Here is a 26,080-nt window from a genome sequence, read left to right on the forward strand (position 1 = left end):
TCCTAAGATTACAAGGAATTATATTTATATGGTAGTTTATAAAAAATAAAGAAGAATACTGGAATCCTAAGGTTTCCATCCTTTTTTTGTCAAATTTTTAAACATTTATTATTACTAGTCGCACATGATTAAATATTATAGTATTTAATATTGTGTTTAATAAGTATTTAAACATATAAAAAAATATTAATGTATTTAAATAATTTAAAATGGGAAGAGAAGTTAAAAATTTGAAAGTTGCTTTAATCTCTTTCTGTTTTTGTGGTAACGGGGGGATGAACAAAAATAAGAAAGAATTATAATTACAATCTACTCTGAACCACTCTTATCTCTGCCTGGTTGAGAAGCCAAAAAGGTAATGTCAATTTTATTGTTAGAAAACTAAGGAAAGAAATAATGAAAGCCAAAAATTGAACATGTCTTTAACATAATTTTTGGGACATGGTTGTAATGAAAAGAGACACGTCATATCCGGTTCAAAAAGTTATGAAAATTCTGAGGGTAAAAGAAGCACATTGATAAAGAGATGAACTACAATAGTATTGCATACAAATTTTTTATTTTATTTTATTTTTTTTTTCTGGTTTTGACTCATTAATCGGGGAAAAAAAAGGAATAAGAATGCAACAACAGAAGTAATCATGATTTACCTGAAATTCAAGAATGCGATTTGAGACGGAGAGAACTATGGGTTAGCTTCAGCTTTTCCGAATTAGCTACTTAATTAGGTTTACAATGAGAACAAATTGAAGGCTGAGAGGCGGTGGACAAGTAGTTTTTATTAGGTTTTAGAGTGATAAATGAATTCTAAGGTTATAAGGAATTATATTTGCACGTCAGTTTATTAAAAATAAAGAAAAAAAATACATAATATTATTTATACTAGTTAGGTTAGAAAAGGAACGCTTTGGTGTTATTCTTACCCGTGTGGTAAACGAGTAACTAAGCGTCTTATAAAAATAAATTAAAAAAAAAAAAAAGTTTCCTTAAATTCTATATACGTATTTTATTAATTTAACCTCATTCCAAAAATATATTTCTCTACATACGTTGTCACTTATTTATTTTCATATTTATATTTATACCCTCATAAACATTGATTTTATATGTATAAATATTATTCTCTAAATATTAAATATAATATACAACGTGCCCAATTCCACTCATATGGGCATTTCACGGCACACAGAATTTAGTACTGAATTTAACTGAAATACTAAGTGTAATTAAAAGAAAATTTGCTATCAACCCAAAATTTAAACTATATATTAGATGGTGTTATATACTTGCTCATTGAAAATGACAAAACATCTCGCTCAGCTATACAATTTTTATTGTGTTTGAGTCGCAACAATTTTGTGAAATATTATGAAAGGTGTGCAAATACTTACCTAACACAAGAAAAATAGGGTTCAAAATTAAATAAAAATAACAGTTGGTAGTACAATTGGTGGAAAATATACAACGCTGTGTTAAACACACAAAAAAAAACTAATTAGAGAACACACAATACAATGGGAGATGGAGGTAGAATGGAATGATGGTGTTGGTTAATGAAATGAAGGAGATGGGGCAGTGAACATGAAATACCCCAAGACTTTGGTTTGCTTGGTAATTAGTCCCATGGAGAGCGAGCCAGAAGCTTTCAGAGATTCTGTTGCAGAGAGGACCATTTAATTGGTCGTGTGGCCATAAGTAGGTAGAAGAAGATCCATTGCAGGCCTTGCATTTGATGAATTGCGTAGCTAGGCCCTTTGAACTGAAGCCATCAACTTGTTTGCATAATCTTCAAATCCCAGGAACTCTGAGTCTTAACGAAGTAAGTCTTCACCCAAATGCTAGTATGATTTTTGGCTTAAATATTGTAGTGCTAGCAATTTTAGCTCCATGTTTTTTCAGCTCAGTTCCTGTCCAAAAAATATCTTCTGAAAATACAGTTAAGCTCAGTGATGACAGCTTTATGGAGAACAAAAATGCTAGACCAGTAAATATGAGTCCTCACTAAAACAGATTTAATCCAATTGTAGACTTCCTGCAGAGGAAAGATGCCTGCTAATTTTAACCCAAAAAAAAAGATGCCTGCTAGTCCCGTGACCAGTTCCAATCTCTTCCATGTTTGTTTCTTCTTCTTCTTTCACCCTTGGCTTCTCTTCCGCTTTATTGCTCTTGCTCTGAATGTACTCTTCCACAATCCTTCTCTTTCCTCATCTTTGGTGGCTTTTTGGATTGAGAATTGAAGCATGAGGTGGGTGTGAATCATTATCTTTATTCATGGTTTCATTGGCACTAGAATGGAAAAGGGATTTGCTTCTGATTGGTATGTATTTACATGGCAGTGGAAAACACTTTTTTTTTTTTTTTTTTTTTTTTCACTTTTCATGATGTCCCATTGAATGTGGTAGATTCTTTTTTATCAAAAGGAGCTAAATTTAGCTGGATTTTGGGATTGATATTGGTTTATTCTGTGAATTGTTTGGTATGTAGAGCACATTCTTTTGCCTTGCTATTTGTTGCTTTATTTCCTATTAGCCGCTGGATACTGATACATTTCTTAGTGTTCTTGTTTTTATATTTGGTTATATTGGTGGCAGTGAATTTACATAAGAAAAATATCACTCTGCCATGCCTTTTTGTTTGTGAATGTGTGTGTGAAGTTAGATAGTCTATTAAGAGATTTAGTTATGAAGAGCCACTTATTTGGTACTGATATTGAATTTATTGTTTAATGTCAATTTTTTGAAACACTTGGCTGTTTAAGTGACATGAAAGGCCAGTGATTGAAAGTTGAAAGTACAGAGAAACTTGGCCATGAGAGTAGCAGTAGTCCATATGTTCTGTCAGTGTATGGTTTTACAACTCTTCAACCAGAAATTATTACATGGTCTCAGCCAACCACAACTTGACATGCAAGCAAAAATTTGAATAAAGCTGACGCTGATACATTTGCTTGTGTGTCTAGTTGCTATTTCATGGTGGCTATTTGAAATGGAACCAACATATCGAGTGGAAATGAATGGTGAAAAGCATGTTACTATATGAATGCCCTCACATGCTTCACAGTTTACGTAGAAAATGAAGAAAAGGCAACTATGTGGGTGGGAAGAGGAGTTAAAAATTTGAAAATTGCTTTAATCTCTTTCTGTTTTTGTGGTAACAGGGGGATGAACAAAAATAAGAAAGAATTATAATTACAATCTACTCTGAACCACCTCTTATCTCTGCCTGGTTGAGAAGCCAAAAAAGTAATGTCAATTTTATTGTTAGAAAACTAAGGAAAGAAATAATGAAAGCCAAAAATTGAACATTGATGTCTTTAACATAATTTTTGGGACATGGTTATAATGAAAAGAGAGACGTCATATCCGGTCCAAAAAGTTATGAAGATTTTGAGGGTAAAAGAAAGACATTGATAAAGAGATGAATTACAATTAACTGCTGAATAGCAAAACAAATTTACTCCCTTGGTTATGCATCTTTATTTGATGCACAAATTTCAGGATTATAACTTTATTTTCTTAGTTTGATTGCAGGGTGAAGAACTAAAGAAGGAAATAGGAGCAGTGGCATATATATATATATAGAAAGAGAGGTATTCAATAGGAACTATGTAAGGAGTGAACTAACAATGAAAGTCAAAAACTGAACATGGATGTCTTTAACATAATTTTTGGGGCATGGTTATAATAAAAAGAGACATATCCGGTCCAGAAAGTTCTAGAGATTTTGAGGGTAAAAGAAAGACATTGATAAAGAGATGAACTACAATAGTATTGCATATTAATTTATTAATTTATTTATTTTTTTCTAGTTTTGACTCATTAATAGAAAAAAAGAAAAGAATAAAAATGCAACAACAAAAGTAAAAAGATAGTATATTTTTTCATAGAACAATTGAATGCTATTACACTCTATGAATGCTATTACACCCTATAAGACGACTTGAGAGAGAGAGAGAGAGGTATAGAGAGTGAAGACAAACTGATTTTTTTTTGGTTGAGTTACTCTAAAATAATGCTTTGGTTACGTTAGAAAAGGAACGCTTTAGCGTTTACATACTTACCCGTGGTAAACAAGTAACTAAACATCTTTAAAAAAAAATACTAATAAGGGTGATTTTTGGACAATAGTTGGGCAGAATTGTCTGACCAGATTGGTCATTAATATATATATTTTTTAAAATGTGCTGGTTTTTTTTTTAATTTTTTTTATACATATATATATATTTATTATGTATTGAGCAATTAAAAGTAATAATTCTAGATCTAAGAATTATGCCTATGTCCTCAGCTTTAAAATCATTTTACTATATATATATAATAGCGTATTACAATTTAGTGTTTAGTGGTGAGACATTCAAAATTCTCGTGTCTGTAATTTTTTTTCTTCTTATGTGGACATGTTTACATAAGTTTATAGTATAAAATTAATTAATTTTGTATTGTTGTGGCTCTAGTAGTTTGTTGATGGACTACTGTTGCTAAGATTATGTAGAAGCCCAGCCCAACCCGAAAGTATTTATAGCCTAGTATTTGAAAAAGGCATGCCAGATCACAAATTCCACAACGTAGTTGGAAGAGAGAGAGGAGAAGATGATACACCGGAAATGGAGCCTCCTAACGGGCCCAGTTGCAAAATTGGGTTCAATTGTGTCCACTTTCGTCGTCGTCGCATGGATTGAAAAAGAGACACATTGCATACATATATATTTTTTTAATTTTAAAAATTTGGTTTTGACTCATTAATAATAAATAAATAACAAATCGAAGGAAAAGAATAAGAATGCAACAACAGACGTAAATAGTAATTTTTTCATAAAAAAATTGAATGGCTAGTACACCTTTATGTAGTCTCTTTCATCCGATCTACATCTACAAATAATAATAGTCATTCTTCAAGGTGGCAATGGAGTACGACAAATTGGGCAGAAGTGACTTGTCTGCAGCCAATCAACAATACAATTTTCATGATAGACGTGCGAGCATGGTAGTTGTGACAATTCGGATTTTCAGGATGTTTTTAATTTATTTTTTTTGATTTCTAATTCTTAAAGATTGATTATTAGAGATATTGGGTCTTGAATTTAGGAATTGGTAAATCTTTAATTTTGTAGAGGTATAATTTATATATATATATATATATATATATATATATATATATATATATATATCGTATGGTGCTAATGGGTTTGATAATTGTCAAAAATTGTGCATAGGTATATTATATTTTTTGATTGCATCTGATTGAAGTAGTGGAAGGAGAAATGGAGCGGAGGGCCGAGGCCGACTTTAGTAGAAAAGGTTTAGAATTGGTAATGTTTCATTGGCCGGTTTCAGTAAAGTTGCTTGATTTGGTTTTAGTGACCTTTATATATATATATATATATATAAATGTAATTTGGTGTGATAATGGGCTGCCAGCCGAAGTGAGAGAGGAAAGAAGATTGAATTGGTGATGATGGGATATTGGCGGGTCCCATTCAATTACACATGCTGATTTTTTTTTTGGAGATGCATTCTACATATATTTATATGTTCAATATCTGATAGCAAGCAATGGAACAGGACCCATTAACTGATTTGTTTGCCCAGAAATCTGTGGGCTTCACGTGGATTTGGTCTGATATATAGAAATGAGATGTTTGTTTTTTGGTATAGTGAGCAATTTTTGTGTCTGTGGGATTGCCATTATATATTCAGTAGTGTACTGCACTAAATGAATACGGAGAGAGAGAAAATTAGAGAAGATTTATAAAAGAGAGTGTTTGAGGACAGAGAGAGTGAGCTGAGAAAGAGAGAGTGAGCAGAGAGAGTTTGAGGAGACTGAGAGAGGTCCAAGAACTTGTAGATAGGTCGGAGCTTGAGGCTTTGATCATCTAGTGATGAAATTTTTTTTTTAAGGTAGGGGTTTCTAATTCCCACTTTCTTGCACCTTTTTGAGTTTTTTTTTTTAATTAAAATTGTTATTATGCATGCTTAATTTGAGTTGGTTGTCTCTTAAATAATTTAATTATGTATGTAAAGCATGTAATTATGTGTATTCGTTGATTTACATGGAAAACATGCCTAATTATTGATTCCTTATATCTATTGGGTGTTAACTTGCAAGAAATGATGTATGGAAGCATGTGTAATTTTTCTTAGAATTTCTTGTAAGGCATGCTTAATTGTGTTGTATGAAAATCCCTTATTATCACAGTATTGAAAGTATGAGACATGTATGCATTTCAGTGGGTGCGAATGAAGAGAAATTATTTAAAATAAAAGAAAAAGGATTTTTGGGAAGAATTTTGATGAAATGATTTTGAGAAAATTCGGTCGTCGCGAAGTCACCAAAGGGCCCAGGTGTTAATATGACCTAGAGGTAACTAGGGAAATCACTCTAGCGTGGTTGAGCTAGCTGGACCCCAAATGACGCCGCTGGGGTACCAAGGGTCAGGGACAGTAGCCAATCCGACGGATTATATTAACAGTTTGAAAAGCGATGGATTTGAATTTTAAAAATGGGGAGCGACATACATGACATTGCATATCATGGCATGGCATTGTTTATTTGAAATTGGAATTTATGTTATATTCTTTTCCGGCAAAGCATGACCCCTATCCTCTATTTTTATTCATTATTTAGATTTACGGAGTCACAAGAGGTGTGTCTTAGGCACCACTTACTGAGCAATTTGCTCACCCCATTACATCTAACATTTTTTTTCAGGACTCAAGAAGGAAGTAAGAGATGAAGACCCTTCACAAACTTAAGGAGGACTATATATATATATATATATATACACTTCACTATGGTTTTGAGACTTTACAAAAGTGTAGCAAATATACAAAAGATAGCAATATATATATATATATAGCAAATATACAAAAGATAGCAATATATATATATATATATATATATATATATATATATATATATATATTGCTATCTTTTGTATATTTGCTACACTTTTGTAAAGTCTCAAAACCATAGTGAAGTGTATGCATTTTGCAAGCCATGGTCATGTATTGTAAACTATAACTCTTGTTGGTATTTTGTGGGGTTGTTGTAGACCCCTTTTTAGCGAAGGCCATACCGATTTTTTTTTATATATTTAATATTCAGCTTAGGGTTGTTACAGTAGTCAAGTAACTAATGTCATGCAAACAGTAAAACTAAACTTCTTGGAACACAGCATACACTGATCCATTGAACAACAACTATCAATCATCACCACCTTCTCCAATGCCTCAATGAATGATTTACTTGCTGGCATCCGATTGAAGAACGCTTTGTGGACGACTTCCGTTCCTTCCCCCACAGCCATATCGATAATCATCAAGGGCAAAGGGTCGTGAAAGTTAGTGGGAGTTGCAATAGTCCAAGAAAAGAGAGCATCTGATCAATCTTAATCTCATCAATCAAACCCAAGACTCCCCCCTCAACAAGGATGCGAGAGAAGAAAGAGCTTACAATATGATCATGTTGTAGCAGAACGCTAGACATGAATCGACAATAAGAATTCCGAATGACATTTAGTAAATCTCCAGAATTATCATCGAATGATAGTTTAAGAACTCGTAGTTCCACGATAAATTTGTCGAGTCCCAGTCGTACCGAATCATTCCATGATGCAAAATCGTCCCGAGTAAGTGCTTCACGCAACTGCCATTCATAAAGCCTTAGATTACTTGACATCTTCAACTACTGCACAGATTATCCAAGAAATATATCAAACATGTATCTAACAAGGTGTGTGTGTGTGTATATATTGAAGATTTTGCTAAAAAGTAAGATAAAAAATAAAGAATTTATTAAGATCTGAATACGTATTTAAAATTTTAAATAACATGGAAAGAAGATCAATAACCTCACAAAATTTCAGAAGCAAATTATGCCTATTGGGTGGATCGTAGAATGGGGTATTAGGTCTAGAAAAGAGGAACTGTAACTAGGTTTACAAAGAGAGAAATTTGAAGGGCGGTGAGGGAAATGAAAGCAGTGAACAAGTATTTTATTGGGGTAAGTGCAAGAAACATTCTTGAAGTATACCTTTCATAGCATTTTTACCTCCTATTTAAAAAAGATGTGCAAAAAATATCCCTATTCTTTTCAATTTGTACAAAAATACCTCTCAATTAATATAATACCCATTTTACCCTTTCACTCTTCCAAAAATGCCCCTACCATGCCTAACTCTCCACCCCAAAACCGCAACCACCGTGGTAATGAAGACCGACTCCTTGCTTAGAAGGCTGGAAGGCTGAGGGACTAAAGGAAGAAAGCTGACATAACAAAACAAAAGAAAGAAAGATATTCAGTAGAAAAGTTATATGTGAATGAAGCTATTATTAATCTAAAAGTCAGTTCTTCAAAAGTATGGCTGAATTTTCTTCTGCTGATTTAAGCATTGCATTGTATCTTGTGGAAACTTGCAGGCCGGAGCTTGGAGGGATAGGATTATAATTTGCACGGGTAAATGTGGGGCTACTCCATCTCTAATTAAGGCCTTCCTAGCTCCAGTGCCAAAGCTGTTATATGTCCATTGACAACATTCAATGTATCGAGGGAGTCTAGTGCTTTGGAGAATGGGAAGTTTGATATTGGAGAGGATGAAGTAGAAGACGAAGAGGAAGAGGCTGCCAGTCCAGGGAGTGATTGGGAAGATAGTGAGCCTGAGAGAAGGGTGGAGGGGTCAACGCGGTTTGTCAATTGTATGACTCATTGTTTCGAGAAGGTGCGAAAGTCGATGTTGCCCTACAACATGCTCTTCAATCACATCGGAAGTTGAGGTATTCGTGCCATCAAAACCACAAAAAGAAACGTTACTAGGGTTGGCATCTCAGGTCAGATATGTCTAGAGTTGGCATATCTAGTACAAGTTTTTGTCAGGCTGGGAACTATTTCATATATGTTATTAAACCATTGAATGTTACCAAGAATTTCTGGGAGGCCTATTAAACCATTGAATGTTTCTAGTACAAGTTTTTGTCAGGCTGGGAACTATTTCATGTATGTTATTAAACCATTGAATGTTACCAAGTAATTTGTGTCAACATCAATGAAGTTCTTGAAATTGTTGAACCAACACAGGACCAAATTCAATTAAATCTTTTCTCTAATTCATCATTTCATCATGTTATCATATCAAATACAAGAATGCAAAACGAACACTGTATCCGGGTCAAACTGGATCAAGTAACACAACCAAAAAAAAAAAGGTGAAAGAATAAGAATGCAACAACAGAAGTAAAGGAAGTATTTATTTCATAGAACTATTACACCATATGAATGCTATTCTGCCTTATGCAGTCTCTTTCATCCATCTACATTACATTACGTAAATAATAATAAAAATATATTCTTGTTCATGTTGGCATCTCAAAGCGACAAATCGGACAGTAATTACTCAATTGCAGCCAATGACCAATACAATCTCCATAATATATTCTTGTTCATGTTGGCATCTCAAAGCGACAAATCGGACAGTAATGACTCAATTGCAGCCAATGACCAATACAATCTCCATGATAGACATGGGAGCATGGCATTCGAGTGACCAATTCCATGCCAACACCAAAACTAAACTTTTCCAAACATATTACACACTGATCTATAGAACAAGAACTATCCACCTCCACCTTGTCCAATGCCTCAATTGATGATTTACTTGCTGGCACGAATGTGTGGACGACTTCCGGTTCTTCCTCCACCCTCATTACGATAATCATTAAAGGCACAGGGTCTTGGATGTTACTGCGAGTTGTACCTGTACTAGTAATTGTACTCTTAATAATAGTACGAGAAAAATAGATCATCTTTTCGATCATAATCTCATCAGTCAAACCCAAAACTCCCCCCTCAAGAAGGATACGATTGAAGAAATGGCGCCAGATATCATCATGTCGCCGCAGAATGCCATAAGGCATGGGTCTAAGATAAGTTTTCCGGATGTTATTTAGTAAATCTCCAGAATTATTATCGAATTCCAGTTGATGAACTCGTAGTTCCACGACAAGCTTCTCAAGTCCCAGTTTTACCATATCATTCAATGATACAAAATCGTCCAGAATAAGTGATCCTTCACGCAACTCCCATGAATGAAGACTTAGATTACTTGACATCTTCTTCAAGTACTGCACAGAAAAGTTCAGAGGTGAGAGATGAAAGCGGTGGACAATTCAGATTCTCAAAACATATTCAATTTTGTCTTAGGTGTAATTTGCTGGAATAAATAACAAATTGCTCGCCAGCCATCAACAAATTAAATTACACTATAAAAAAAAAATAAAAAAAAATTCCAAATTTAAAAAGAAGAACAAACAAAAAATAATCAGATCCTACCGAAATTGGATTTGAAATAATCGTAATTATGATTTACCTCAACCCGATCAAAGAGAAGTATAGGTTGTCTTTGGCTTCTCCGAATGAGCAACGACTGATTTGGAGTTTAGATGGTAGAGAAGGGAAGGAAGAAGAGGGCAGCTTTTATAGTGCTCCGCTTTTGAAGAGAGATAACTTCAGAAAGAGGACAGAAACGCAAGGGGCCAGTGTGGTGTGTATATTATATAAGCTGTGTGACAATAGTCCAATACTAATCATACTAGGAAAACAATTGCTAATTAGATTTAAAATCCTCTTTTTTACCCTTAGTTATAATGTAACCAAATTAACTTTTAGTCAGGTAAAAATCCTTTTTTCACTTGGAATTTATAAGAGTCGTGGAATCCTAAGATTACAAGGAATTATATTTATATGGTAGTTTATAAAAAATAAAGAAGAATACTGGAATCCTAAGGTTTCCATCCTTTTTTTGTCAAATTTTTAAACATTTATTATTACTAGTCGCACATGATTAAATATTATAGTATTTAATATTGTGTTTAATAAGTATTTAAACATATAAAAAAATATTAATGTATTTAAATAATTTAAAATGGGAAGAGAAGTTAAAAATTTGAAAGTTGCTTTAATCTCTTTCTGTTTTTGTGGTAACGGGGGGATGAACAAAAATAAGAAAGAATTATAATTACAATCTACTCTGAACCACTCTTATCTCTGCCTGGTTGAGAAGCCAAAAAGGTAATGTCAATTTTATTGTTAGAAAACTAAGGAAAGAAATAATGAAAGCCAAAAATTGAACATGTCTTTAACATAATTTTTGGGACATGGTTGTAATGAAAAGAGACACGTCATATCCGGTTCAAAAAGTTATGAAAATTCTGAGGGTAAAAGAAGCACATTGATAAAGAGATGAACTACAATAGTATTGCATACAAATTTTTTATTTTATTTTATTTTTTTTTTCTGGTTTTGACTCATTAATCGGGGAAAAAAAAGGAATAAGAATGCAACAACAGAAGTAATCATGATTTACCTGAAATTCAAGAATGCGATTTGAGACGGAGAGAACTATGGGTTAGCTTCAGCTTTTCCGAATTAGCTACTTAATTAGGTTTACAATGAGAACAAATTGAAGGCTGAGAGGCGGTGGACAAGTAGTTTTTATTAGGTTTTAGAGTGATAAATGAATTCTAAGGTTATAAGGAATTATATTTGCACGTCAGTTTATTAAAAATAAAGAAAAAAAATACATAATATTATTTATACTAGTTAGGTTAGAAAAGGAACGCTTTGGTGTTATTCTTACCCGTGTGGTAAACGAGTAACTAAGCGTCTTATAAAAATAAATTAAAAAAAAAAAAAAGTTTCCTTAAATTCTATATACGTATTTTATTAATTTAACCTCATTCCAAAAATATATTTCTCTACATACGTTGTCACTTATTTATTTTCATATTTATATTTATACCCTCATAAACATTGATTTTATATGTATAAATATTATTCTCTAAATATTAAATATAATATACAACGTGCCCAATTCCACTCATATGGGCATTTCACGGCACACAGAATTTAGTACTGAATTTAACTGAAATACTAAGTGTAATTAAAAGAAAATTTGCTATCAACCCAAAATTTAAACTATATATTAGATGGTGTTATATACTTGCTCATTGAAAATGACAAAACATCTCGCTCAGCTATACAATTTTTATTGTGTTTGAGTCGCAACAATTTTGTGAAATATTATGAAAGGTGTGCAAATACTTACCTAACACAAGAAAAATAGGGTTCAAAATTAAATAAAAATAACAGTTGGTAGTACAATTGGTGGAAAATATACAACGCTGTGTTAAACACACAAAAAAAAACTAATTAGAGAACACACAATACAATGGGAGATGGAGGTAGAATGGAATGATGGTGTTGGTTAATGAAATGAAGGAGATGGGGCAGTGAACATGAAATACCCCAAGACTTTGGTTTGCTTGGTAATTAGTCCCATGGAGAGCGAGCCAGAAGCTTTCAGAGATTCTGTTGCAGAGAGGACCATTTAATTGGTCGTGTGGCCATAAGTAGGTAGAAGAAGATCCATTGCAGGCCTTGCATTTGATGAATTGCGTAGCTAGGCCCTTTGAACTGAAGCCATCAACTTGTTTGCATAATCTTCAAATCCCAGGAACTCTGAGTCTTAACGAAGTAAGTCTTCACCCAAATGCTAGTATGATTTTTGGCTTAAATATTGTAGTGCTAGCAATTTTAGCTCCATGTTTTTTCAGCTCAGTTCCTGTCCAAAAAATATCTTCTGAAAATACAGTTAAGCTCAGTGATGACAGCTTTATGGAGAACAAAAATGCTAGACCAGTAAATATGAGTCCTCACTAAAACAGATTTAATCCAATTGTAGACTTCCTGCAGAGGAAAGATGCCTGCTAATTTTAACCCAAAAAAAAAGATGCCTGCTAGTCCCGTGACCAGTTCCAATCTCTTCCATGTTTGTTTCTTCTTCTTCTTTCACCCTTGGCTTCTCTTCCGCTTTATTGCTCTTGCTCTGAATGTACTCTTCCACAATCCTTCTCTTTCCTCATCTTTGGTGGCTTTTTGGATTGAGAATTGAAGCATGAGGTGGGTGTGAATCATTATCTTTATTCATGGTTTCATTGGCACTAGAATGGAAAAGGGATTTGCTTCTGATTGGTATGTATTTACATGGCAGTGGAAAACACTTTTTTTTTTTTTTTTTTTTTTTTTCACTTTTCATGATGTCCCATTGAATGTGGTAGATTCTTTTTTATCAAAAGGAGCTAAATTTAGCTGGATTTTGGGATTGATATTGGTTTATTCTGTGAATTGTTTGGTATGTAGAGCACATTCTTTTGCCTTGCTATTTGTTGCTTTATTTCCTATTAGCCGCTGGATACTGATACATTTCTTAGTGTTCTTGTTTTTATATTTGGTTATATTGGTGGCAGTGAATTTACATAAGAAAAATATCACTCTGCCATGCCTTTTTGTTTGTGAATGTGTGTGTGAAGTTAGATAGTCTATTAAGAGATTTAGTTATGAAGAGCCACTTATTTGGTACTGATATTGAATTTATTGTTTAATGTCAATTTTTTGAAACACTTGGCTGTTTAAGTGACATGAAAGGCCAGTGATTGAAAGTTGAAAGTACAGAGAAACTTGGCCATGAGAGTAGCAGTAGTCCATATGTTCTGTCAGTGTATGGTTTTACAACTCTTCAACCAGAAATTATTACATGGTCTCAGCCAACCACAACTTGACATGCAAGCAAAAATTTGAATAAAGCTGACGCTGATACATTTGCTTGTGTGTCTAGTTGCTATTTCATGGTGGCTATTTGAAATGGAACCAACATATCGAGTGGAAATGAATGGTGAAAAGCATGTTACTATATGAATGCCCTCACATGCTTCACAGTTTACGTAGAAAATGAAGAAAAGGCAACTATGTGGGTGGGAAGAGGAGTTAAAAATTTGAAAATTGCTTTAATCTCTTTCTGTTTTTGTGGTAACAGGGGGATGAACAAAAATAAGAAAGAATTATAATTACAATCTACTCTGAACCACCTCTTATCTCTGCCTGGTTGAGAAGCCAAAAAAGTAATGTCAATTTTATTGTTAGAAAACTAAGGAAAGAAATAATGAAAGCCAAAAATTGAACATTGATGTCTTTAACATAATTTTTGGGACATGGTTATAATGAAAAGAGAGACGTCATATCCGGTCCAAAAAGTTATGAAGATTTTGAGGGTAAAAGAAAGACATTGATAAAGAGATGAATTACAATTAACTGCTGAATAGCAAAACAAATTTACTCCCTTGGTTATGCATCTTTATTTGATGCACAAATTTCAGGATTATAACTTTATTTTCTTAGTTTGATTGCAGGGTGAAGAACTAAAGAAGGAAATAGGAGCAGTGGCATATATATATATATAGAAAGAGAGGTATTCAATAGGAACTATGTAAGGAGTGAACTAACAATGAAAGTCAAAAACTGAACATGGATGTCTTTAACATAATTTTTGGGGCATGGTTATAATAAAAAGAGACATATCCGGTCCAGAAAGTTCTAGAGATTTTGAGGGTAAAAGAAAGACATTGATAAAGAGATGAACTACAATAGTATTGCATATTAATTTATTAATTTATTTATTTTTTTCTAGTTTTGACTCATTAATAGAAAAAAAGAAAAGAATAAAAATGCAACAACAAAAGTAAAAAGATAGTATATTTTTTCATAGAACAATTGAATGCTATTACACTCTATGAATGCTATTACACCCTATAAGACGACTTGAGAGAGAGAGAGAGAGGTATAGAGAGTGAAGACAAACTGATTTTTTTTTGGTTGAGTTACTCTAAAATAATGCTTTGGTTACGTTAGAAAAGGAACGCTTTAGCGTTTACATACTTACCCGTGGTAAACAAGTAACTAAACATCTTTAAAAAAAAATACTAATAAGGGTGATTTTTGGACAATAGTTGGGCAGAATTGTCTGACCAGATTGGTCATTAATATATATATTTTTTAAAATGTGCTGGTTTTTTTTTTAATTTTTTTTATACATATATATATATTTATTATGTATTGAGCAATTAAAAGTAATAATTCTAGATCTAAGAATTATGCCTATGTCCTCAGCTTTAAAATCATTTTACTATATATATATAATAGCGTATTACAATTTAGTGTTTAGTGGTGAGACATTCAAAATTCTCGTGTCTGTAATTTTTTTTCTTCTTATGTGGACATGTTTACATAAGTTTATAGTATAAAATTAATTAATTTTGTATTGTTGTGGCTCTAGTAGTTTGTTGATGGACTACTGTTGCTAAGATTATGTAGAAGCCCAGCCCAACCCGAAAGTATTTATAGCCTAGTATTTGAAAAAGGCATGCCAGATCACAAATTCCACAACGTAGTTGGAAGAGAGAGAGGAGAAGATGATACACCGGAAATGGAGCCTCCTAACGGGCCCAGTTGCAAAATTGGGTTCAATTGTGTCCACTTTCGTCGTCGTCGCATGGATTGAAAAAGAGACACATTGCATACATATATATTTTTTTAATTTTAAAAATTTGGTTTTGACTCATTAATAATAAATAAATAACAAATCGAAGGAAAAGAATAAGAATGCAACAACAGACGTAAATAGTAATTTTTTCATAAAAAAATTGAATGGCTAGTACACCTTTATGTAGTCTCTTTCATCCGATCTACATCTACAAATAATAATAGTCATTCTTCAAGGTGGCAATGGAGTACGACAAATTGGGCAGAAGTGACTTGTCTGCAGCCAATCAACAATACAATTTTCATGATAGACGTGCGAGCATGGTAGTTGTGACAATTCGGATTTTCAGGATGTTTTTAATTTATTTTTTTTGATTTCTAATTCTTAAAGATTGATTATTAGAGATATTGGGTCTTGAATTTAGGAATTGGTAAATCTTTAATTTTGTAGAGGTATAATTTATATATATATATATATATATATCGTATGGTGCTAATGGGTTTGATAATTGTCAAAAATTGTGCATAGGTATATTATATTTTTTGATTGCATCTGATTGAAGTAGTGGAAGGAGAAATGGAGCGGAGGGCCGAGGCCGACTTTAGTAGAAAAGGTTTAGAATTGGTAATGTTTCATTGGCCGGTTTCAGTAAAGTTGCTTGATTTGGTTTTAGTGACCTTTATATATATATATATATATATAAATGTAATTTGGTGTGATAATGGGCTGCCAGCCGAAGTGAGAGAGGAAAGAAGATTGAATTGGTGATGATGGGATATTGGCGGGTCCCATTCAATTACACATGCTGATTTTTTTTTTGGAGATGCATTCTACATATATTTATATGTTCAATATCTGATAGCAAGCAATGGAACAGGACCCATTAACTGATTTGTTTGCCCAGAAATCTGTGGGCTTCACGTGGATTTGGTCTGATATATAGAAATGAGATGTTTGTTTTTTGGTATAGTGAGCAATTTTTGTGTCTGTGGGATTGCCATTATATATTCAGTAGTGTACTGCACTAAATGAATACGGAGAGAGAGAAAATTAGAGAAGATTTATAAAAGAGAGTGTTTGAGGACAGAGAGAGTGAGCTGAGAAAGAGAGAGTGAGCAGAGAGAGTTTGAGGAGACTGAGAGAGGTCCAAGAACTTGTAGATAGGTCGGAGCTTGAGGCTTTGATCATCTAGTGATGAAATTTTTTTTTTAAGGTAGGGGTTTCTAATTCCCACTTTCTTGCACCTTTTTGAGTTTTTTTTTTTAATTAAAATTGTTATTATGCATGCTTAATTTGAGTTGGTTGTCTCTTAAATAATTTAATTATGTATGTAAAGCATGTAATTATGTGTATTCGTTGATTTACATGGAAAACATGCCTAATTATTGATTCCTTATATCTATTGGGTGTTAACTTGCAAGAAATGATGTATGGAAGCATGTGTAATTTTTCTTAGAATTTCTTGTAAGGCATGCTTAATTGTGTTGTATGAAAATCCCTTATTATCACAGTATTGAAAGTATGAGACATGTATGCATTTCAGTGGGTGCGAATGAAGAGAAATTATTTAAAATAAAAGAAAAAGGATTTTTGGGAAGAATTTTGATGAAATGATTTTGAGAAAATTCGGTCGTCGCGAAGTCACCAAAGGGCCCAGGTGTTAATATGACCTAGAGGTAACTAGGGAAATCACTCTAGCGTGGTTGAGCTAGCTGGACCCCAAATGACGCCGCTGGGGTACCAAGGGTCAGGGACAGTAGCCAATCCGACGGATTATATTAACAGTTTGAAAAGCGATGGATTTGAATTTTAAAAATGGGGAGCGACATACATGACATTGCATATCATGGCATGGCATTGTTTATTTGAAATTGGAATTTATGTTATATTCTTTTCCGGCAAAGCATGACCCCTATCCTCTATTTTTATTCATTATTTAGATTTACGGAGTCACAAGAGGTGTGTCTTAGGCACCACTTACTGAGCAATTTGCTCACCCCATTACATCTAACATTTTTTTTCAGGACTCAAGAAGGAAGTAAGAGATGAAGACCCTTCACAAACTTAAGGAGGACTATATATATATATATATATATACACTTCACTATGGTTTTGAGACTTTACAAAAGTGTAGCAAATATACAAAAGATAGCAATATATATATATATATATATATATATATATATATATATATATATTGCTATCTTTTGTATATTTGCTACACTTTTGTAAAGTCTCAAAACCATAGTGAAGTGTATGCATTTTGCAAGCCATGGTCATGTATTGTAAACTATAACTCTTGTTGGTATTTTGTGGGGTTGTTGTAGACCCCTTTTTAGCGAAGGCCATACCGATTTTTTTTTATATATTTAATATTCAGCTTAGGGTTGTTACAGTAGTCAAGTAACTAATGTCATGCAAACAGTAAAACTAAACTTCTTGGAACACAGCATACACTGATCCATTGAACAACAACTATCAATCATCACCACCTTCTCCAATGCCTCAATGAATGATTTACTTGCTGGCATCCGATTGAAGAACGCTTTGTGGACGACTTCCGTTCCTTCCCCCACAGCCATATGGATAATCATCAAGGGCAAAGGGTCGTGAAAGTTAGTGGGAGTTGCAATAGTCCAAGAAAAGAGAGCATCTGATCAATCTTAATCTCATCAATCAAACCCAAGACTCCCCCCTCAACAAGGATGCGAGAGAAGAAAGAGCTTACAATATGATCATGTTGTAGCAGAACGCTAGACATGAATCGACAATAAGAATTCCGAATGACATTTAGTAAATCTCCAGAATTATCATCGAATGATAGTTTAAGAACTCGTAGTTCCACGATAAATTTGTCGAGTCCCAGTCGTACCGAATCATTCCATGATGCAAAATCGTCCCGAGTAAGTGCTTCACGCAACTGCCATTCATAAAGCCTTAGATTACTTGACATCTTCAACTACTGCACAGATTATCCAAGAAATATATCAAACATGTATCTAACAAGGTGTGTGTGTGTGTATATATTGAAGATTTTGCTAAAAAGTAAGATAAAAAATAAAGAATTTATTAAGATCTGAATACGTATTTAAAATTTTAAATAACATGGAAAGAAGATCAATAACCTCACAAAATTTCAGAAGCAAATTATGCCTATTGGGTGGATCGTAGAATGGGGTATTAGGTCTAGAAAAGAGGAACTGTAACTAGGTTTACAAAGAGAGAAATTTGAAGGGCGGTGAGGGAAATGAAAGCAGTGAACAAGTATTTTATTGGGGTAAGTGCAAGAAACATTCTTGAAGTATACCTTTCATAGCATTTTTACCTCCTATTTAAAAAAGATGTGCAAAAAATATCCCTATTCTTTTCAATTTGTACAAAAATACCTCTCAATTAATATAATACCCATTTTACCCTTTCACTCTTCCAAAAATGCCCCTACCATGCCTAACTCTCCACCCCAAAACCGCAACCACCGTGGTAATGAAGGCCGACTCCTTGCTTAGAAGGCTGGAAGGCTGAGGGACTAAAGGAAGAAAGCTGACATAACAAAACAAAAGAAAGAAAGATATTCAGTAGAAAAGTTATATGTGAATGAAGCTATTATTAATCTAAAAGTCAGTTCTTCAAAAGTATGGCTGAATTTTCTTCTGCTGATTTAAGCATTGCATTGTATCTTGTGGAAACTTGCAGGCCGGAGCTTGGAGGGATAGGATTATAATTTGCACGGGTAAATGTGGGGCTACTCCATCTCTAATTAAGGCCTTCCTAGCTCCAGTGCCAAAGCTGTTATATGTCCATTGACAACATTCAATGTATCGAGGGAGTCTAGTGCTTTGGAGAATGGGAAGTTTGATATTGGAGAGGATGAAGTAGAAGACGAAGAGGAAGAGGCTGCCAGTCCAGGGAGTGATTGGGAAGATAGTGAGCCTGAGAGAAGGGTGGAGGGGTCAACGCGGTTTGTCAATTGTATGACTCATTGTTTCGAGAAGGTGCGAAAGTCGATGTTGCCCTACAACATGCTCTTCAATCACATCGGAAGTTGAGGTATTCGTGCCATCAAAACCACAAAAAGAAACGTTACTAGGGTTGGCATCTCAGGTCAGATATGTCTAGAGTTGGCATATCTAGTACAAGTTTTTGTCAGGCTGGGAACTGTTTCATATATGTTATTAAACCATTGAATGTTACCAAGAATTTCTGGGAGGCCTATTAAACCATTGAATGTTTCTAGTACAAGTTTTTGTCAGGCTGGGAACTATTTCATGTATGTTATTAAACCATTGAATGTTACCAAGTAATTTGTGTCAACATCAATGAAGTTCTTGAAATTGTTGAACCAACACAGGACCAAATTCAATTAAATCTTTTCTCTAATTCATCATTTCATCATGTTATCATATCAAATACAAGAATGCAAAACGAACACTGTATCCGGGTCAAACTGGATCAAGTAACACAACCAAAAAAAAAAAGGTGAAAGAATAAGAATGCAACAACAGAAGTAAAGGAAGTATTTATTTCATAGAACTATTACACCATATGAATGCTATTCTGCCTTATGCAGTCTCTTTCATCCAATCTACGTTACATTACGTAAATAATAATAAAAATATATTCTTGTTCATGTTGGCATCTCAAAGCGACAAATCGGACAGTAATTACTCAATTGCAGCCAATGACCAATACAATCTCCATAATATATTCTTGTTCATGTTGGCATCTCAAAGCGACAAATCGGACAGTAATGACTCAATTGCAGCCAATGACCAATACAATCTCCATGATAGACATGGGAGCATGGCATTCGAGTGACCAATTCCATGCCAACACCAAAACTAAACTTTTCCAAACATATTACACACTGATCTATAGAACAAGAACTATCCACCTCCACCTTGTCCAATGCCTCAATTGATGATTTACTTGCTGGCACGAATGTGTGGACGACTTCCGGTTCTTCCTCCACCCTCATTACGATAATCATTAAAGGCACAGGGTCTTGGATGTTACTGCGAGTTGTACCTGTACTAGTAATTGTACTCTTAATAATAGTACGAGAAAAATAGATCATCTTTTCGATCATAATCTCATCAGTCAAACCCAAAACTCCCCCCTCAAGAAGGATACGATTGAAGAAATGGCGCCAGATATCATCATGTCGCCGCAGAATGCCATAAGGCATGGGTCTAAGATAAGTTTTCCGGATGTTATTTAGTAAATCTCCAGAATTATTATCGAATTCCAGTTGATGAACTCGTAGTTCCACGACAAGCTTCTCAAGTCCCAGTTTTACCATATCATTCAATGATACAAAATCGTCCAGAATAAGTGATCCTTCACGCAACTCCCATGAATGAAGACTTAGATTACTTGACATCTTCTTCAAGTACTGCACAGAAAAGTTCAGAGGTGAGAGATGAAAGCGGTGGACAATTCAGATTCTCAAAACATATTCAATTTTGTCTTAGGTGTAATTTGCTGGAATAAATAACAAATTGCTCGCCAGCCATCAACAAATTAAATTACACTATAAAAAAAAAATAAAAAAAAATTCCAAATTTAAAAAGAAGAACAAACAAAAAATAATCAGATCCTACCGAAATTGGATTTGAAATAATCGTAATTATGATTTACCTCAACCCGATCAAAGAGAAGTATAGGTTGTCTTTGGCTTCTCCGAATGAGCAACGACTGATTTGGAGTTTAGATGGTAGAGAAGGGAAGGAAGAAGAGGGCAGCTTTTATAGTGCTCCGCTTTTGAAGAGAGATAACTTCAGAAAGAGGACAGAAACGCAAGGGGCCAGTGTGGTGTGTATATTATATAAGCTGTGTGACAATAGTCCAATACTAATCATACTAGGAAAACAATTGCTAATTAGATTTAAAATCCTCTTTTTTACCCTTAGTTATAATGTAACCAAATTAACTTTTAGTCAGGTAAAAATCCTTTTTTCACTTGGAATTTATAAGAGTCGTGGAATCCTAAGATTACAAGGAATTATATTTATATGGTAGTTTATAAAAAATAAAGAAGAATACTGGAATCCTAAGGTTTCCATCCTTTTTTTGTCAAATTTTTAAACATTTATTATTACTAGTCGCACATGATTAAATATTATAGTATTTAATATTGTGTTTAATAAGTATTTAAACATATAAAAAAATATTAATGTATTTAAATAATTTAAAATGGGAAGAGAAGTTAAAAATTTGAAAGTTGCTTTAATCTCTTTCTGTTTTTGTGGTGACGGGGGGATGAACAAAAATAAGAAAGAATTATAATTACAATCTACTCTGAACCACTCTTATCTCTGCCTGGTTGAGAAGCCAAAAAGGTAATGTCAATTTTATAGTTAGAAAACTAAGGAAACGAATAATGAAAGCCAAAAATTGAACATGTCTTTAACATAATTTTTGGGACATGGTTGTATGAAAAGAGAGACGTCATATCCGGTTCAAAAAGTTATGAAAATTCTGAGGGTAAAAGAAGGACATTGATAAAGAGATGAACTACAATAGTATTGCATACAAATTTTTTATTTTATTTTATTTTTTTTTCTGGTTTTGACTCATTAATCGGGAAAAAAAAGGAATAAGAATGCAACAACAGAAGTAATCATGATTTACCTGAAATTCAAGAATGTGATTTGAGACGGAGAGAACTATGGGTTAGCTTTAGCTTTTCCGAACTAGCTACTTAATTAGGTTTACAATGAGAACAAATTGAAGGCTGAGAAAAATAAAGAAAAAAAATACATAATATTATTTATACTAGTTATGTTAGAAAAGGAACGCTTTGGTGTTATTCTTACCCGTGTGGTAAACGAGTAACTAAACGTCTTATAAAAATAAATTAAAAAAAAAAAAAAGTTTCCTTAAATTCTATATACGTATTTTATTAATTTAACCTCATTCCAAAAATATATTTCTCTACATACGTTGTCACTTATTTATTTTCATATTTATATTTATACCCTCATAAACATTGATTTTATATGTATAAATATTATTCTCTAAATATTAAATATAATATACAACGTGCCCAATTCCACTCATATGGGCATTTCACGGCACACAGAATTTAGTACTGAATTTAACTGAAATACTAAGTGTAATTAAAAGAAAATTTGCTATCAACCCAAAATTTAAACTATATATTAGATGGTGTTATATACTCGCTCATTGAAAATGACAAAACATCTCACTCAGCTATACAATTTTTATTGTGTTTGAGTCGCAACAATTTTGTGAAATATTATGAAAGGTGTGCAAATACTTACCTAACACAAGAAAAATAGGGTTCAAAATTAGATAAAAATAACAGTTGGTAGTACAATTGGTGGAAAATATACAACGCTGTGTTAAATACACAAAAAAAACTAATTAGAGAACACACAATACAATGGGAGATGGAGGTAGAATGGAATGATGGTGTTGGTTAATGAAATGAAGGAGATGGGGCAGTGAACATGAAATACCCCAAGACTTTGGTTTGCTTGGTAATTAGTCCCATGGAGAGCGAGCCAGCAGCTTTCAGAGATTCTGTTGCAGAGAGGACCATTTAATTGGTCGTGCGGCCATAAGTAGGTAGAAGAAGATCCATTGCAGGCCTTGCATTTGATGAATTGCGTAGCTAGGCCCTTTGAACTGAAGCCATCAACTTGTTTGCATAATCTTCAAATCCCAGGAACTCTGAGTCTTAACGAAGTAAGTCTTCACCCAAATGCTAGTATGATTTTTGGCTTAAATATTGTAGTGCTAGCAATTTTAGCTCCATGTTTTTTCAGCTCAGTTCCTGTCCAAAAAATAACTTCTGAAAATACAGTTAAGCTCAGTGATGACAGCTTTATGGAGAACAAAAATGCTAGACCAGTAAATATGAGTCCTCACTAAAACAGATTTAATCCAATTGTAGACTTCCTGCAGAGGAAAGATGCCTGCTAATTTTAACCCAAAAAAAAAGATGCCTGCTAGTCCCGTGACCAGTTCCAATCTCTTCCATGTTTGTTTCTTCTTCTTCTTTCACCCTTGGCTTCTCTTCCGCTTTATTGCTCTTGCTCTGAATGTACTCTTCCACAATCCTTCTCTTTCCTCATCTTTGGTGGCTTTTTGGATTGAGAATTGAAGCATGAGGTGGGTGTGAATCATTATCTTTATTCATGGTTTCATTGGCACTAGAATGGAAAAGGGATTTGCTTCTGATTGGTATGTATTTACATGGCAGTGGAAAACACTTTTTTTTTTTTTTTTTTTTTTTTTCACTTTTCATGATGTCCCATTGAATGTGGTAGATTCTTTTTTATCAAAAGGAGCTAAATTTAGCTGGATTTTGGGATTGATATTGGTTTATTCTGTGAATTGTTTGGTATGTAGAGCACATTCTTTTGCCTTGCTATTTGTTGCTTTATTTCCTATTAGCCGCTGGATACTGATACATTTCTTAGTGTTCTTGTTTTTATATTTGGTTATATTGGTGGCAGTGAATTTACATAAGAAAAATATCACTCTGCCATGCCTTTTTGTTTGTGAATGTGTGTGTGAAGTTAGATAGTCTATTAAGAGATTTAGTTATGAAGAGCCACTTATTTGGTACTGATATTGAATTTATTGTTTAATGTCAATTTTTTGAAACACTTGGCTGTTTAAGTGACATGAAAGGCCAGTGATTGAAAGTTGAAAGTACAGAGAAACTTGGCCATGAGAGTAGCAGTAGTCCATATGTTCTGTCAGTGTATGGTTTTACAACTCTTCAACCAGAAATTATTACATGGTCTCAGCCAACCACAACTTGACATGCAAGCAAAAATTTGAATAAAGCTGACGCTGATACATTTGCTTGTGTGTCTAGTTGCTATTTCATGGTGGCTATTTGAAATGGAACCAACATATCGAGTGGAAATGAATGGTGAAAAGCATGTTACTATATGAATGCCCTCACATGCTTAACAGTTTACGTAGAAAATGAAGAAAAGGCAACTATGTGGGTGGGAAGAGGAGTTAAAAATTTGAAAATTGCTTTAATCTCTTTCTGTTTTTGTGGTAACAGGGGGATGAACAAAAATAAGAAAGAATTATAATTACAATCTACTCTGAACGACCTCTTATCTCTGCCTGGTTGAGAAGCCAAAAAAGTAATGTCAATTTTATTTTTAGAAAACTAAGGAAAGAAATAATGAAAGCCAAAAATTGAACATTGATGTCTTTAACATAATTTTTGGGACATGGTTATAATGAAAAGAGAGACGTCATATCCGGTCCAAAAAGTTATGAAGATTTTGAGGGTAAAAGAAAGACATTGATAAAGAGATGAATTACAGTTAACTGCTGAATAGCAAAACAAATTTACTCCCTTGGTTATGCATCTTTATTTGATGCACAAATTTCGGGATTATAACTTTATTTTCTTAGTTTGATTGCAGGGTGAAGAACTAAAGAAGGAAATAGGAGCAGTGGCATATATATATATATAGAAAGAGAGGTATTCAATAGGAACTATGTAAGGAGTGAACTAACAATGAAAGTCAAAAACTGAACATGGATGTCTTTAACATAATTTTTGGGGCATGGTTATAATAAAAAGAGACATATCCGGTCCAGAAAGTTCTAGAGATTTTGAGGGTAAAAGAAAGACATTGATAAAGAGATGAACTACAATAGTATTGCATATTAATTTATTAATTTATTTATTTTTTCTAGTTTTGACTCATTAATCGAAAAAAAGAAAAGAATAAAAATGCAACAACAAAAGTAAAAAGATAGTATATTTTTTCATAGAACAATTGAATGCTATTACACTCTATGAATGCTATTACACCCTATAAGACGACTTGAGAGAGAGAGAGAGAGAGGTATAGAGAGTGAAGACAAACTGATTTTTTTTTGGTTGAGTTACTCTAAAATAATGCTTTGGTTACGTTAGAAAAGGAACGCTTTAGCGTTTACATACTTACCCGTGGTAAACAAGTAACTAAACATCTTTAAAAAAAAATACTAATAAGGGTGATTTTTGGACAATAGTTGGGCAGAATTGTCTGACCAGATTGGTCATTAATATATATATTTTTTAAAATGTGCTGGTTTTTTTTTTAATTTTTTTTATACATATATATATATATTTATTATGTATTGAGCAATTAAAAGTAATAATTCTAGATCTAAGAATTATGCCTATGTCCTCAGCTTTAAAATCATTTTACTATATATATATAATAGCGTATTATAATTTAGTGTTTAGTGGTGAGACATTCAAAATTCTCGTGTCTGTAATTTTTTTTCTTCTTATGTGGACATGTTTACATAAGTTTATAGTATAAAATTAATTAATTTTGTATTGTTGTGGCTCTAGTAGTTTGTTGATGGACTACTGTTGCTAAGATTATGTAGAAGCCCAGCCCAACCCGAAAGTATTTATAGCCTAGTATTTGAAAAAGGCATGCCAGATCACAAATTCCACAACGTAGTTGGAAGAGAGAGAGGAGAAGATGATACACCGGAAATGGAGCCTGCTAACGGGCCCAGTTGCAAAATTGGGTTCAATTGTGTCCACTTTCGTCGTCGTCGCATTGATTGAAAAAGAGACACATTGCATACATATATATTTTTTTAATTTTAAAAATTTGGTTTTGACTCATTAATAATAAATAAATAACAAATCGAAGTAAAAGAGTAAGAATGCAACAACAGACGTAAATAGTAATTTTTTCATAAAAA

General features: G+C 33.3%; 2 protein-coding genes across 2 annotated transcripts; both read right to left on the minus strand.

Annotated features, from left to right (window-relative positions):
- Positions 1–9,217: 9,217 nt before the first annotated feature.
- Positions 9,218–10,515, minus strand: LOC132298923 (ERAD-associated E3 ubiquitin-protein ligase HRD1-like). The gene is made up of 2 exons (XM_059795290.1): positions 10,361–10,515; positions 9,218–10,115 (listed from the first exon to the last, which is right to left on the minus strand). Exon 2 carries the CDS (start codon positions 10,101–10,103, stop codon positions 9,435–9,437), a length of 669 nt encoding a protein of 222 aa, XP_059651273.1. The 5' UTR covers positions 10,104–10,115; positions 10,361–10,515; the 3' UTR covers positions 9,218–9,434.
- Positions 10,516–19,858: 9,343 nt separating this feature from the next.
- On the minus strand, positions 19,859–21,159 carry LOC132298922 (ERAD-associated E3 ubiquitin-protein ligase HRD1-like). Its single transcript, XM_059795289.1, has 2 exons — positions 21,005–21,159; positions 19,859–20,759 (listed from the first exon to the last, which is right to left on the minus strand). Exon 2 carries the CDS (start codon positions 20,745–20,747, stop codon positions 20,079–20,081), a length of 669 nt encoding a protein of 222 aa, XP_059651272.1. The 5' UTR covers positions 20,748–20,759; positions 21,005–21,159; the 3' UTR covers positions 19,859–20,078.
- Between the last annotated feature and the right edge of the window lie 4,921 nt (positions 21,160–26,080).

The sequence above is a fragment of the Cornus florida genome, unplaced genomic scaffold (assembly GCF_030987335.1).
Source record: "Cornus florida cultivar Cherokee Brave unplaced genomic scaffold, ASM3098733v1 CherokeeBrave_3.0.0_Hap2_Chr03, whole genome shotgun sequence".
Lineage (NCBI taxonomy): Eukaryota > Viridiplantae > Streptophyta > Magnoliopsida > Cornales > Cornaceae > Cornus > Cornus florida.

Excerpts from the sequence above, each read along its gene's own strand:
- LOC132298923 (XM_059795290.1), bottom strand. The coding sequence starts at position 10,103 with ATGTCAAGTAATCTAAGTCTTCATTCATGGGAGTTGCGTGAAGGATCA.
- LOC132298922 (XM_059795289.1), bottom strand. The coding sequence starts at position 20,747 with ATGTCAAGTAATCTAAGTCTTCATTCATGGGAGTTGCGTGAAGGATCA.